Source organism: Lissotriton vulgaris, chromosome 9 (genome assembly GCF_964263255.1).
Source record: "Lissotriton vulgaris chromosome 9, aLisVul1.2, whole genome shotgun sequence".
In the NCBI taxonomy this organism is placed as follows: Eukaryota; Metazoa; Chordata; class Amphibia; order Caudata; family Salamandridae; genus Lissotriton; species Lissotriton vulgaris.
The window spans coordinates 511,941,427-511,957,809 of NC_141697.1; the positions used below are offsets into that span (position 1 = coordinate 511,941,427).

Consider the following 16,383-nt stretch of genomic DNA (forward strand, 5'->3'; position numbering starts at 1 on the left):
GTCCACCCCATCACCAATATTCTAATATTAAATGCTAGACATAAGTAATACTAGATCCTTGTTCAACCAGTCTGTGTTCCATTGTCACAAAGATTACCAAACAATGAAAAGTTGAGAATGGTATTGGTGAATCAAAGATAATTCTTTTAACAATATTTGAAGGATAAACAAAAGGAAAAGCTGGCAACACTACAGATTGTTTTTCAGTATGATCATCACAGGATTGTATTCTATCATGAGTCTGATAGTGATATATCAGAACATATGCAGATAATGTAGTTTCAAATATGAAAATGCAACTGCTGCAGGACTTGTCAGGGAAAATGATCCATGAACGCTCCAAAAATGATCTACAACAAAGCTCCCGGATATTACTATTATATGTTCATGTCTAGAAAGTCAAATTTCGTAGAACCCTGTAAACAGAAAACACTTTTTGTGGATCATTACATTTCCAGAAATATGAAGAACAGCTTATAACAATGTATGTTAGAGGTCCAGGATATCTAGAGCATTATTCACATATTTAAGGGTTGGGGTAACACATTGACATTCTACATCTAGAAACTGCTTACAGAGGTGAAATATTGAATAGGAAAGAATAATGTGGCCTGACAAAGTACAAATAGTTTATAGGTTATAAACATATACTGGCCTGTCAAATGGTAACTCCTGCGCAATTAGATGCAATTTCTGTATAATATCAGCTGCCTCCTTAATCTGTGATGAAAATTAAAACGTATCAGAGGGATGTAAAATGTGAAAATTTACAGATTTTACAGGAGAGCAGGAACAGTGATGTCTTACTCAATAAACTGCACATTTGCAGAATTCCTTTTATCCTTAAAAAAATATGTTCCAACTATTTTAAAAGCAAACACATACAATTACTTAATGAGCACTTCACAGGCAAGAGATGGAAATGTATTTTTTCGAACAAAGAATTGTTAGCAAAGTCAGACATTCTGAAGAATGAAGACTCCCCATAGTAAGTAATTGTAGCAGCTTTTAAATAGGGCAGTGTTGCTTCTGAAGGATTTTGTCCTGTAAACAGTGCTTACCTTTTCAGGGTTTGTAAAAACATCAGACTTCAGCTCTCCATCCAAAAACTCATTAAAGTACTTCATGAGTTTCTGCGCCTCTACAGCCCGTTGACGAGGGGTGTTAACCCCCTCCAGTTGGTCTCCAAGGTGACAGACCTTAGTTGCTACATAGCTTATGTGTTCATCAAGTTCTTGGAAATGTTGAAACGCAACCTAAAAAACAGAGATCTTTTTAGTCTAAATGCCACCTGCAGTATTTTATGGTCTACACTATACCACTACATTTTATTACGTCTACGTTACCATTTTTTTTTTAAGTGCCAACAAAAAAATAAACAGACAACTGCATCTTTTTAGAGGGATATCTATTTAAGCCTATCAAAGTTCAAGGTACAATCAACAAACACTATTTAGCTTTTCTAGTTTCCGAAAAAAAGCTATCTTTATATTCTGTGTCCACAAATCAAAAGAATGACATTTCACGAAGCTCCCCAATGTTGAAGTGAGGACCCAACATAGCTTTAACATCTTAGATACATTACCTGATTGCTCTTCTGCAATTCTTGTACTTTTTTAGCAAATTCTTTGGCTTCTTTCTGGCACTGCTGCTCGAGCTTTTCTACTTTTCTCTGAATTCTTTCATCCATCAACTTCAATTCCTGTATATGGTTTACAAACTCTTCTAATAATCTGATGATAAACAAGTTAGATCCTTTAAGAAATTGTAGCATTTCTTATGGTGAGATAGTTCTTACTCAATCTCCAACAAAGTACAAAAGAAGGACGTAATTTGCATGACCATTTACATTTAAAAGACAAAGAAGATGCAAGGCGAAGTTATTAACACTATAGTATTGCTTGCATTCTCAGAAAGACCCTAGTGGGTAGACAAAATAATATATTCATCGATTGTTTCCATATGTGAAAAACTAGCGTGAATATTTTGGGAAAAACATCTCACCTTAAGGAACAAGATGAATAAACTTTTACCCTGGACTTTCATATAAGCAATGTAGAAAGAAATGCACATTGTGATTACAACATCTAGCAAATGTTCTAACTCTTTACTCCTCATTAAGGGCTAGTGCAAATGCTACATATATGAAACATAATGCAACAATTATAAGTGAATCAAATTAAAGTATGTACTGAGGTGGGTTAAACTTAATCATGATTCCTTTGCAATAACTGATGCGAAGAGTGGGGGCTTTGTGAGCGATCCGAAGGCTATGTAGGAGATCCTAGAAATTGAGGATCCTTTACCAAACCAGTTTTAAAAGGCCTGAATATGTCATCAATCCAGGAATTGTAATAAAGAAATGTCTCGCTTTGCTTGAGCTCACTTGTTTTATTTCATTCATAAACAGAAATAATCACACTAGCTACTCTTACCGTGTTCAGTGGATGGGTCAACTAGTCTAATAAAGTCAAGTACCAATTGTACTGCATCCCAAAGGCTTGATGATGTCACCACTTACACAGCCCTGAATATCCTTTGATATCAATTTGTTTCAACAAATGATTTCTATCATTGCAATCTCAGCTTCTTTCAAATCAAACAGCCTTACGGATGTCCTCTACCTTACGAATCGGTGTTTTATATCAGCACCAACTTGATACACAGTGGTAATATGATGGCGCGGAGAAACAATTCTATCATTTTACCACTATTTAACAATGTTGTAATGATTACGTTTCCACCTGACAAGTCCAAAATGCACAAAGACATACCGAAATATGCTCAATATGAACTTTGAATGAAACCAAAACATGATGTTGAGTATCTATAAACTTTTGGGGACGAAAATATAAACGTAACCAAGAATTGAAAGTTAAGCAGCATGTTCATTTGGTCACGATTGAAATGGAATGTGTGTACAACTTGTGAAAAAATAAAAAATGAACTAGGGGTCTTTACTGCACGGCAAGGGAGACAATATCTTCCATCTGAGGTTACATTGCAATTCATCATGCTTTCAAAGCTCAATTAGGCTAGTACATTAGGGCATTTATATTTTGATGTAGCCACTCATGGAGGAAGGCATGATTAAAAATATTCCTTATAGTGTTGACTTTTGAAGCAACATAGACTTACAAAAATTAACTCACTACAGTTAAACATTTATTACAATTCACATCAAATAATTTAAAGACATCTCATGTCACAGTGTGAGGCGGACTAACTGGGACTTATGTTTTAAGACATGTACTATTTGAAATTGTGTAATCTACTTTAACATTTAATTCAGATTCATGTATTCCTCCTGTAACAAACAAAATCTAGAGATCAAGTTCAGGACATGGAGTTGAATGCATTTCATAACGCATAAAAACAAAAAAACTCAAAGTAATACTTATGGCCAGTTTCTTAAAGCAATTTTTGTTACTAAAGCTCTATACATAGGTGTAGCTGAACAAAATGTTCAATATGTTTAACCACAATCACAGCAGGGAAGTTCCTCTTACTGGAAATTATGCTTCTAATTTAATGCCTGGATATTGAAACAGAATCAGTATGTTTATTCAATCAGTCAATATGGAAAATGATGTAGAAATAACCACTCAATTTACATCAACTGCAAAAAGAGTAAACTTTCACTGCAGAAACAAAACTGCTGTGAGAAAACCCAAACCCTCAGGTCAAAGTAACCATGCGTGAAGCAGAAATAGTAAATGCTCGCTACTTTTTTTTAAAACAATCTTGAAATCCTTCTGCTACATAACCAGCACCTGTCATTTATATATACTTTATATATCCCCAGTAAGACAAATGGGTAAAATCACAGAGACTGGGTCCCTATGTATCGATTTTTAATGTATTACCAAGTGAAGATGCTGTATTATTCCTGAGGAGGTGGGTTTGACAGGCCAGGGAGAAAACAAAACCTCCCAACCTCCCCCATAATCCTTGGCCAGGACAAGAGCATCTAATCAACGCTCATCTTCCCATTTCTTAATCCAAGTGTAATGGGGCTATTAACAAATTCCTCCCTAGCCTTGCCCATGGGTCAGGAAGCTGAAATGCCACCATGTAATGTTAGCAATGTTATGTTAGCAAGTTCTTATAAAGCGCACGTACACCAATTGGTTTAATCATGCCCTCAAGAATTGCATAAGGGTGGGAGGGAATAATACAATTGTATCTGGGCAGCTTTCTGCAGATGCTGCCACAGTGTGGGAAAGGAAAATAAAACGTGAACGCTGCTTCGCCTTGCCCAAGGTGGAGGTGTGTGGTGCCGAACATAACTGACACTGCCATAGCACATTGGAGACCCTCTAAAACTCTGTCACTTTGCCTAAAGAGGCGGGCGGGAATTTTACCCCTTTCACAACACTGCTTAAGTACAGTGGGACTCTGCCTTACACCCGTTCACCCAGCCAAAGGGTTTGGGGGGAATCTGGCCCCTACACCCCTCGCCTAAGGATGAGGGTAGCTTAAATAAATCTGAGGAGCAGGTACCAAATTGGCATCTGCTCTTATGCCTTGTTCTCAACAGAAACATGGATTAGGGGCGAGTCAGAATCACCTGCCACTGCAACGTAACCAACTGGGACCGGGAGCGAAGTAGGTGAATTATGTCCCCACTCCCTGGCCCGGTGTGTTCCCGGAGGAGCAGGTATGGGTCACCTGTCACTCATTGATGTGGCCTGTTCTCAATTTGGAAAAGAGTGCCGGAGCAGGTACCAGCTGACCTGGTCCTCCATGGCCTACAGCAGGTCACTTGATGCTGCACTCTGCACAGGGCTCAAAGTCGGATAGTAGCTTGGCACACACTTTTGGTTAGCTTCATCCACCCTTTGACAATGTGAAAAGGGCAAGGGGGCACACACTATCCCAAAATTCAGTAAGCTGGGTGTAATATTTACAATAATATGCACTCAGGCACAATGGCAGTTCCATTAACAACCATAAGGGAAAAACGTTAGCCAATGTCTCCAAAAGTTTGAGAGCCTGAAAAAAGGGTAAGATGAGTTAAACACCAACCCAACCGATCCACGGTTCAGTTAAAAAAAGTAATTTCTTGCAAAGCGACACTGTGTGTGAATCTGGCACTGGTTTTTGTGACTACTTGACTCCAACCGGTGTGTGGGCTTGTTAACTCTGACTATTGTGGGCCTCCTGATGTACTTTTCTTCCATTGCGGTATGCCAGGCCTGATTCACTTCCCAATTCCCCTTGACTCTAACCCCCTCCCCCACTACCTTCTATGACTTGTTTTTTTATATGTTATTCTATGCTCAAGGAACAAATGTAATTATGAAAAACTGTATTTCTTGTAAAGCGCTCTGATACCTCCGGGTCTAGCCAGCGCTATATAAAACTCTTCAAATAAAAAAATAGGTGCAGCGTGAATTTTAAGTTACTAGTCAGATCTATTGGCTTAGCGTATGTTACAGATTGGGGCACAAGGGAGCTACAGAAGGGCAGGGGTGACACAGAGTTGCTGAAGAAGGGGTTAAGGAATACACAAAGGGCATTCTGGGAATGATGGCAGAGGGCTGGAAGGAGAAACAGGGGCCCACACACAGGGTGCACGCAGAAGGAAATTGAGCCATACAGATAGGTTGTGAGATAGAGTCATAGGGGGACTGCAGACGCAAGTTAAGGTGATGGAGGGGCAAACAGTGGCTACATGACAGATGGGGCAAATGGGCAGAGCTGGTATGAATACAAGTGCTACAGTGAGAACAAGAGTACGCATAGGGGCTGCAATGGTATGTAGACTGAAAGAGATGTTGCGCAGGAGATGGGGGACATACAAAGCGGTTCTAAGGGTACCAGGGATACACAGGGAGGCATGGGACAAACCAAAGGAGTGAATGGGGACACAGAGGGACTACATGGAAAGCCATAGGGGCTATATGTGTCCAGGAGAAAACATGAGCTACCGTTAGGATAGGGTCACAAAGAGAGGTGGGCTGCTGAGGCATGACAGAGTGGCATATAAGGGCTGGCAAGGGCACAAAATGTCAACACATCCTCCTTCATCCCACAAACCACCAGTGATTATGGACCTATGCCACTCGCCAGCATACATACAACCAACATCACATGCCAAAACATCCACTATCATACTCCAATACAACCACCATCAAACACCCACACAACCAACATAAAACGAACCAAAAAGAAATTCCCTACCAAAACTAAAGTTGAAAAGTTAAGGTAATGAAATTGATGAGCTAAGATCTTACATTCACCTTGTGTTCCAACCATGCCATTCTAAACTGACCGGAACATCCACTGCTCAGGATGCACTCATCACAACTACCATCATCTTTTCAAATCCAAAGGAACGCTCTGCACAAATATATATACATAATTTAATTATATGTGTGAGAAAGTGCCATCTTTTTTGCCTTGGTATGCCCCCACTTTTTTCTGAACTGCTGATGTGCTTTGAATGAGTGTGCCCTGGGTTGCTGCCAACAAGGTACCCAGGGCCTGTGTTCCTTTCTAAAACTGTGCTGAAACTAAAAACCCAATTGGCATCTCTGGCCACCTGTCAGCCCCTAGTAAATGGTACCCTAGGTACCCAGGGCATGGTGACCAGAGAAGACCCCTGAGGGCTGCAGCACTAATTGTGCCACCCTCAGGGGCCCTGTACCCTGGCACCCACACACTGCCTTTGCAGGCTGAGTGCTTAAGTACAGAACTAAACCAAGAGTCGACATGGCACACATCCCTGTGTGCCATGTCCACAGAACCCACTGCCCTAGCATAACTACAGTCACCCCTCTAGCTGGGTGCCCTATGCCAGAGGTGTGGGCACAGGTACATGAGCCCGGTACCCCTACAGTGCCCAGGGCCATTCCTGGGTACTGTAAGTGCAGTGATGCCATTAAGAGTATATGGTGCTGGGAGGTTGTCATTACAAACTCCACAGCACCATAATAGCTACACTGAAGACTGACAAGTTTGGTACCAAACTTCTCAGCACATTAAACCTGCACTGATGCCAGTGTGGGATTTAATGTAAAGTGCACCAGAGGGCATCTTAGCAATGCCCTCTGAAATCCTAACCTACAATCCACGTCTGGGCTGAGTGGCTGCAGAGGCTGCCACACAGCAGACATGTTTCTGGACCCCTTGGTGGAGAGCCCCCGCTCTCCTGGGCCTGCAACAATGCACATCCTGGGCGAGGTGCTAAGTCTCCTCCCCAGGATGGGCAGGGGGAAGCTTCAAAGGCATGCCGCCTCTGTGAGCTTCTCCAGAACATTTGCTGTACCCAGCAACTGGCCTCCACCAGTTCTAACCCCCACTCTGGGGGGAAGACTGGCGGGAAAAACTACGTCAGGATGGGGGGGTGCCAGCCTGTGCCAACCCCACCCCTCAGGTGGGGGAGACAAGGTGAAGCACGACCCCGGGCTCCGGCCATCTTGTAGCTGGGGAGCCCTGCCCAATCCCAGCTAGACTCCTGCCCCTTCCTACAGGAGAGGAGTAGACTAGGGGGTGTACTCACCCCAGGACAGGGACCCATTGGTCCCTGTCCTTGCCCTACCTGTGACACCCCTAAATTCAGTATTTAGGGGCTCCCTGAACCTTCCTTCCTCAGATCCTGATACGAAAAGAAGAAAGAAGATCAAGAAGAAGAAGACCCGCCGTGCAGCTGCTAACAACAGGACGACAACAACTGACTTGGCCCCAGCCCTACCGGCCTGTCGATCCTGGAACCTGCTCCTGCTTAATCCCGGCGACTCCAGCGGACAGCAACCTTGAGACACCCGGAGGACTTGCCTGCCTTGACCCTCTTAAAGACTGGGACTCCCATCAGTAGAGGCTCTGCTGTAACAACCCACCTGGTGCCAACCAGGAAGCTCCGGAACAGCCCTCTCTGCACCCGAAGAGCCCGGGCCAGTCCCAACCGAACCAAGACCACGAGGACGGCGACTGGGACCCGAAGTCCAGTGCCCAAAGACCCTCCTCGACGAACCAGGCGACGCTTGGAGACTCAGAATCAGGGGCCACCCCAACCGCGACCAGCCGAGGGTAAGCTTTTCCGAAATCCAAAGACAGCCCTGCACCCGGCGTCCTACAGCCCCCTGTACCTCCCTTTGGGGTACCTACCTGTGCTCCAAGATCCCAACTTACCTCTCGAAGTGCTGTTTGCCCCGGGAAAGTCTCTGTCCCTGAGCCTGCAGCCTTTGTTCCTTTTTTACCTTTCCCATTGGATAACATTGAGCGCCCGACGGCTCAAGAGCACCCTGCACCCAGCCACCCGAGTGCCGCTGGCTGTGCCACCTTTGTCCTATCCTACTCCCCCCCCCCCTTGCCCTGAGGAAGTGACCAGGAGCTCAGCTCCCACAGCCAATCTGTGCTGGCAGCCTGCTTGCTAGCAGCCACCAACCTAAGGCCCCCTTTCCCTCATTGGATATCATTGGGCCTACCTACCTCTGCACCCGGCCGGCCCTGCGCTGCTGGGGCAGAACTGACTATACTTACCTGACCCTGAGGGACCCCTGAGTCTACACTCTGAATCTTAACTTCACTAGCCAAGCACTCCCCTGGAAACCGTTAACTCACTTACCTGCCATTGGATAACAATGACCCATTTTGACGCGAAATGTTTTTAAGTGTGAAGTTTTGAAAACTGCAAATATTCATATAAAATCAGCCGAAGCCCGAATTCCGAAGTACTCACCTGCAAACAGGCGAGAAGCCAGTACTGTACCTTGCAGCCCAGTACTAAACCGCAAAAGTAATCCTTACCGGATTTACTAGTAATCTGTATTTTCTCCATAGGAACCCATTGTCTGTTTTTCTATGAAATTTCTTCGAAGTGCCTACTTTTGAACACTTGAAATATTCTTTAAAAATCATACGAAAAACTGAAACGCAATTACCTACCTGTTTTAAGTTCAGATCCCAAAGCTGGCCCTAGAAGCCCAGTACTGGATTACAAAAGTAACCCGATCATACTTTTCCTGCAACCTGAATTTTCTCCTATTGAATAACATTGCCAGATTGTCATTGAAAAGTTTCGAAGTGTGAACTTTTAAAACAGCTTTCTATTCATGAAAATTCACCACAGTAACTAAAACGTTTTTGCTAACTTAGTTTCAGCTTAGACCCCAGGACTTAATCTAGGATCTAGTCCTGGAACTACTAAAGTAATCTGTACTGTAATCAACTGTACTTTTATGGTAACAATTCATTGAACTCAATGCTAAAGTGTGTCTAGACTTGAGTCGCCTGCAGCAACTCGTGTACCTATTGTGTTCACCCACTTTATTGCTTCCTTGCAAAGTAATTACATGAGAGTTCTCATATCTAGCAAAGTATATTTTTATGCCTGTTGGTCCTAAAAATAAAACAACTATATCTTTGGATATAACAACTATATCTTTGGATATAACAACCATTGGCCTGGAGTTCAGTCTTTGAGTGTGTGAAATCCTTTGCTGACTGAGTGTGTACAACAAATGCTTTGCACTGCCCTCTGGTACCGCCTTACTGCTCGAGGAAGCTATCACTTTCGAGAGTAAGGTCAGTCCTGACTTTAACCTGTTATACCTTTGGGGTTTGTGGACTCTATTCACACTATATTTCATTATTGTCCAGTATATATAGAGCCACTTTCTCACAATATGCTACACTAGCATACCAACAAACATATAGCAACAAACCAATCATAGTAGGTCAACTCAGTCACCTCATTAGTACATCAACTAATCATCATACAGCAACATATGGCCGCACACCCACCGATATATATCTATATAACCACTAGCATAAGGTCACGATAGCACCATGAGAAAACCATACAGCCACATTCATACATCCTCACACATCAGCATATAGTCATAAACCCACAGTAAAATGACCTTTTAACCACTTTCATACATCCCCTTAGACCCATCATATGCCAAAACACCAGCCACCATACATACACCATCATACTACCACCATTATAGGCAAATACACGTACCATTATGGACTCCTATAACTAACATTTAACAAAGTTGTTGGCTCTCACTTCAGCAACTTTCTCACACAATGATACATCTTTTAACACACACACTTAATCAATAGCTGTTTAAAACATATCTCATTTGAACCCTTCCTGTAATAACGGGAGATAGTAAAGGATGACTTGGTATAGCAGGGTTGTAACACAGACTAAAGGTAGGACCTTAACTCGTACATTTCATGATTTCCTGTTTTTATGGAAATCATACATACACACTAGTAAAATAAATAATGGCCAGAAAAATGGCATACACCTTTTTTTGTACAGGAACCCGGTTTGTATTTCAAACCAATATAACGAGATTACATCTTAATGTGTTTTCTTTTTTACATTAAAACATGTTTTTATTTTCTTGGCAGCTAAAGTATCAGGCAAAGGGAGGACTATCAAACGATTACAATTTTATTGGGTTGGAAATGTTCTCCATTTAAGCAATGATGCATGTTAGTATTAGCACTTATGCTTATTATTTTTTTTCATTATTCTTTGACAAAAATATTTTAATGATTATTATTGGATCATCATCAATGCGCCTGTGGCTGTGTTGACACAGTTCAGCTGGTTACTGATCATACTGACATTATCAGAACTGGGCCAGTACCCAGGTTGCCGAGAGACGTGTGTAAACATCTTGCAGCAGTGTATTTTCTGCATTGTGCTGCTGTGGGTGAATGTTACAATGTTATAGTTTACTTCGTTCATTGTCACACTTACCACTCTTTACATTTGTTTGGTCCCTTTATCTTGGATGGGGCAATTCACCAGTACTCAGAAGTTCTTAAATAAGTGTGTTTGTTCAAATTCTGCAAGAATACTACCTAATGCGGAGGGCTGATTCAGATCCTCAAGTGACTCTTTACAGTTGTTCGTAGGAGGCCATCCCTGTCAATATGTTATTCCTGCAACTGTTAGTATTCCCAACAGCCAAAGTAGACAGCCAGAAATACCTGGCAAGCATTTGAGATCTGATCTGGCCCGAAGACTATCACACAGATGTGCCACACATTTTTTGCAGGTTAGGAAGTTGCAAAAGAAATGTCCTCCCACAGACAAGAATGATCTTTACTGCTCAAAACAAGAAAACCTTGCGCTCACTATCATTCAGAAGCTTATATTCCTAGATTCAATCACCATTCACTCAAGGACCAATCACTCAAAAAGGAAAGGTAATAAATAATCAGTTGGATGTTATACCTACTTGATTAAAAGCAGCAAAGAAATAAATAATTTCACTGTAGAATATTCCAGCGAATTTCACCAAGCAAAAATGAATGTCCATGTCAAGAGTTATTTTCCTGTAAGTGCATATGATTTGAATCTCTCAAACCCTAATCATTGAAAATTAACCAAATAGCGTTCTGTGGAATGCAACCAATTTATATTTTAACTACCTTACACCTTGTTAAATGGCTTTGATCAAGCTAATCGGTAAACCGCATTGCCGGCATCAATACAGTAGTAATGAATTTCATCGAATTAGCTCTCAATCATAAAACAGTAACTGGACACAAGTCTCAAAATGCGGGATCCACCAAACTAGTCAATGACTGAATCCAGTGAACAATGACAAACAAAATTCCCTCAAATTCACATGTACCAAGTTATAACAACTCTAATATCTATAAAAAGACCCTTAACACATACCTTGAAGGATCAAAAGCTTCTGCTCCGCCTCGGGAACCTCCACCGGGCGTTCTCCATGCTAGTCGTTCAATGTATTCATCGGCAACAAATGGCTCCTAGTCCCAAACATAAAAGACCTTTTAGAAACACCTTCAGATAAGACATGGGCAGTTTTTTTTATTTGGTTTTTCATTTTTTTGTTAGAAATGCAGTTATGTTTGCCCTTGTTTATATTACGATAATTGATCACCAACGTATGGCTTTGGACAATGCATCAATGTTGTGCTCGTAGAACTCTTCAAGCAAATGTATTGTTTTTAACATTCGAAGGGGTATAGAATAAGAGAACAGAAATACTCTCTAAATGGAGGTGGTAGTAGTAAAAACTAAAAATGTAATTCCTGGTTTGGAAACCAGGAGAGGGTTTACAATATCATCTTTAACACTTATAAATTTGCAGTTTGGGGAAGTGATGTTCTAATATCACTGAAGAACAAGTTACTTAGCTTCAGCAAATTCCTTTTCTGGTGGATGCTCTATTTAACTGCAGAATTGTCACCTTTAGTATATCTCCTGGCACCAGATGGAATCTGGAATCTTTCATAGCAGTATTCCTGCATGTCAACAGGTAACACTTAGGGTTACTGTCTTGACTTTGTTCTACCTTGATGTGATGAGCAGAGTCGCACACAAACACCAGCCCTGAATGCTGAAGTCAGTTTGTCAGTTTGTTTCTGGATTCTTTCTGTACCCACAAACGTGGAACATAAAACAACTGAGGGTAAAAATGTGCAGATCTCTTATGTAGGACTATTTCAGACAGCAAAAACAGAGACCATTCCACACAAAGGGGAGGCTGGAGGGCAGTGAGTAATCTTTTATTGGATAGAGTACCCAACAGAAAGAGCATTACCAAAGGTAAATAAATACCTGTACTTCTGATGGGAGTTTCATTTACATTTTTATCTATCCAATTTTTTTTGTTTATATTAGACCTGGCATCTTTTATGTGTTTTTCACATTGTCTTTTTTGCTTCTGACCTCCTGTGTTCGACTGTGTGCTGCATTTTGTCTTTGCTGATTTTAGAACACCGGGGACTTAACCACTGCTGATCAGTGCTAATGTGGAAGTTTTCTGTCTGTGTAAATTGTGACTATGATTAGTTATCCATTATGGGCATATCTGTACTACAGGTAGGACCCTAGTAAAGTATAGTGTGTGTGCCCAGGGCCTGAAATTCAAATGTTACTAGTGGGCCTGCAGCACTGATTGTGCCACCCACATGAGTAGCCCTGCAACCATGTCTTAGAACTTCCACTGCTTTGTTGCCGTCTTAAAATGCCAGCTCGAACTGGCAAAAGCACCCACTTGCCAGGCCCAAGCCGTCCTTTTTTCTACAGGTAAGGCACCCCTGAGGTAGTCCTATGGGTAGGGTGAAGTGTATGTGAAAGGTAGGACATGTACTGGTGTGTTATACATGTCCAGATAGAGAAATACAGTCAATTTAGTTTTTAACTATTGCATAGACTCTCTCTCTCCCATAGGTTATCATTGGAGCTGCCTTGTACACTCTTACAAGTGTAACTTCCAATTGGGAAGAGATAAAGATTTGAATTAAGGGGTATCTGAACTCACAATTTAAAAATACGCCTTTTAGTAACATTAATGTCATGTTGGACAATGCTACATTTAGAAAGCATATTTTGCAAAGAACAAGGGAACCCAAGTGATCTGCGAGGGGCTTGGGGTACAGTTATTTATACAGGAACACTGGTCCCCTACATACATGAATGATATAATTAACACACTGATATAATAAAGACTGTTGTAGAATTGCTGTATTGAAAAATAATTATATTTATTTCACGTTATAAAAATTAAAAGAAAATAACATAGGAAGTGGGACAGTAATTATGATGAGAGATTCAAAGAACTCAGGCATTGTCATGTGTGGCCCGAATACAATCAACAGTAAGGCCACAAGCATATGGAAAACCACATTGCACAACGTATATTAGGTATAAAGACAATAGAGTGTCAAGGAGCTACGGTCGTCGGTGATTGAGCTTGTTGTATGCTCATGTTTTGTCAGTCACTTTATCTTGGTGCAATCTGGGCATGCTGTGTTTACGTTACACTTTTTAGATATGCCGGCCTTGTTTCCCATAATTTGTACAGCGCAACGGTTACCTTTGGGTGTCCTAGCGCTCGCTATTGACCTCCCAATAAACAACACTTGCGGTCAGTTTATAGATCAAACAGCCATGATTTAGAGCCTTCCTGAAAGCCAATAAATCAGTAGCATAATGGGGGTTATTCCAAGCCTTTGGCGCACCAGCAGAAAAACTTCTGCCTCCCCACCTTGCTTTTTTTGTAAGGGGTACCATCACTATTTTTTCTCCTATGGAGCGGAGTGGCCGTTTGGGCTCATTTCACTGAAATTGTTGTTTCAAATAATCAGGACCTGTACTTTGTAGGGCCTAAAAACCAAAACAAAGGGATTTAAATCTCACCCGCTTTTAAACAGGCAGCCAGTGAAGTTTTTTGATTTCACTAGAGATTGATGCAAATCTCGGTGTGCCAGTAAGCAGACTAGCGGCCGCATTCTGCAGTACTTGTCATTTATGAAGGAAACGCTCCTGCATATTCGGATATAAACTGTTGCAATAGTCCAGCCTTGAAATAGTTAATGCTTTGACCACTGTTCGCTGGCTATCTTTCGGCAAAAAAGGAAACATTTTCTTCATTTTTCTGAGAGGGTATGATGTGGGCGAAACTACTGCGTTTACATGACTGCCCAACTCGAGCCTGTCAACTATTAACACTCCTAGATTCTTTACTTTCCTAATGAGTGTCGGAAGGGATCCCATAAAGTCTGGCCACCAAGTTGGGGTCCAAAAATTAGCATTGTTCCCAAAAAGGATGAACTCAGTTTTGCTCGAGTTGAGCTTTAAACAGTTTTGGGAACTTCACCTTCCTACTTGCACCATACACTTATGGAACCGCTTTCCTGATGCCTTTTCCTGCCCAGGACGTAGCAACACCACAATTTGTGTGTCATCCGCATACGAGGCAAGGTAAAAAGCTAAGGAATTAACAAGGGGACCCAGTGAAGACACATATACAGTAAAAAGTGCAGGGCTCAAAGACAACGTCAGCGGAACTCCACAGGGCAGCGGGAAGGTTTTAGAATAAAATTCACCTTGTGAGACTATTTGCAGTCTGTCCGATAGAAAGGACTTCAGGAGAGCTCATGCTTTATCCTGCACTCCGCAGGCGGTCCATCAGTAGGTCGTGATGAACTGTATCGAAGGCCGCGGAAAGGTCAATATTGATCATGGCGGCCTTCTCTCCCTGGTCCTGTTGTATAGCATTTTAGGGCTCTAGTGTAAGTTTCCCAATTCAGGTCCTTATATAGGTATAAATCACCTTGTCCTTATATGGAGGAGTGTGGCTCACTGATTAGAGCAACAGACCCTGATGCAGAGGTCTGGCCCGAGACCAGGGTTCAATTCCCGACGCGGCAGGGTCCTGAGCCCAATAATGTCCACGGACTCGATAATTCTTGCCTCGGTGCCTACTCTAATCATGGGGTCCCAAGCTGCAACTCTGGGCAATAGCTTGCTTAATCTCCACTATGGCGGCCCACCCGCTGCGGGATGCCTGGCTTTCACCTTGGGGATGCCCAGTAGGGGTTATCTCACAGGGAAAAAGCCAGGACGGGTTCCCAAGGCAAGCGCCTTAATGCCTTCGGGTGATACATGCGCTATATAAGTCGCAATACATACATATAGGCATAGAAATCATAACCATATTTAGATATAGCCCATGCAGTCCAAATACAGGCATGGATACTTCCACTAGTTCCGAATACCAAAACGATTTCTTGGAAAACTCTGCTTCAGCAGTCATGGACTTCCCCTTGCTTGAATATTGATGTGTCCAAGAAATCATGGAGTTTTCAAAGAACTGCCATTCTTTTATGACGTTATCATGTCCAACTTTACGTCAAACTCGGCACCTTCATGGTATAAATATGCCCACACCTGCCCTAACAAACACACAGTGGTTTGGGGAAGTTCGACTATCTACTTGTCCATATCAGCTCGCTACAGCAAGTGCCGAAGGAAGCCGACCCTCCAGCTGACGCACTGAAGCCAGGAGCAACATGGCCGTTACTAGCCAGCTATACACCATATCCTGCCATTGAAGGAATTACAGGTCCAGAACTATTGGTTCAACTAAAACAATTAATTAAAATACATAGACAATTGGTTCAATATGTCATGCAGACTAACAGTAAAACGTGCTATAAGGATTCCACAACACACCCCTCATCAGGGGAACACAAACAAAATTACACCACAGACTATACAATCAGTCATTGGTAAATTACCCGCAAAACGGGAACAAATTCCATTCTGGTTAGCTCAAAAGATTACTCAAATAGAGGCAGTATTTCCTGATAGTACACCTCATGAGAAACACAGGATTCTAACCATCTGTTTACCAATGGGGATCGCACTACACCTGGAGCACTGTGACACTTGGGGTACAGTCTTTGCTGCAATCTACACAAAAAGACATGGTGTTCCGTCTATGGCGGTAATACCAGACGTCCTAAAACAGATTCAAAATGAATACGGGGCAGAGCCTGCTTTAAATCTGGCTATGAAGTTACTTAAAGATTTCAAACAGGTATCAGCTATAATATTAGCTAATATTAAAGGTGAAGCAGCATCCG

The 16,383-nt window shown here is 42.0% G+C and overlaps 1 protein-coding gene across 1 annotated transcript in view; it reads right to left on the bottom strand.

Moving 5' to 3' along the window:
• The window catches only part of EXOC5 (exocyst complex component 5), a 199,807-nt gene that overhangs the window by 164,248 nt on the left and 19,176 nt on the right, over positions 1-16,383 (bottom strand). The window contains exons 2-5 of the mRNA XM_086937971.1: positions 11,660-11,754; positions 1,586-1,733; positions 1,062-1,256; positions 656-720 (exon numbers count right to left, since the gene is read on the bottom strand). Of these exons, the coding sequence (XP_086794097.1) occupies positions 656-720; positions 1,062-1,256; positions 1,586-1,733; positions 11,660-11,754 (503 nt within the window). The remainder of the gene's footprint in view (positions 1-655; positions 721-1,061; positions 1,257-1,585; positions 1,734-11,659; positions 11,755-16,383) is intronic.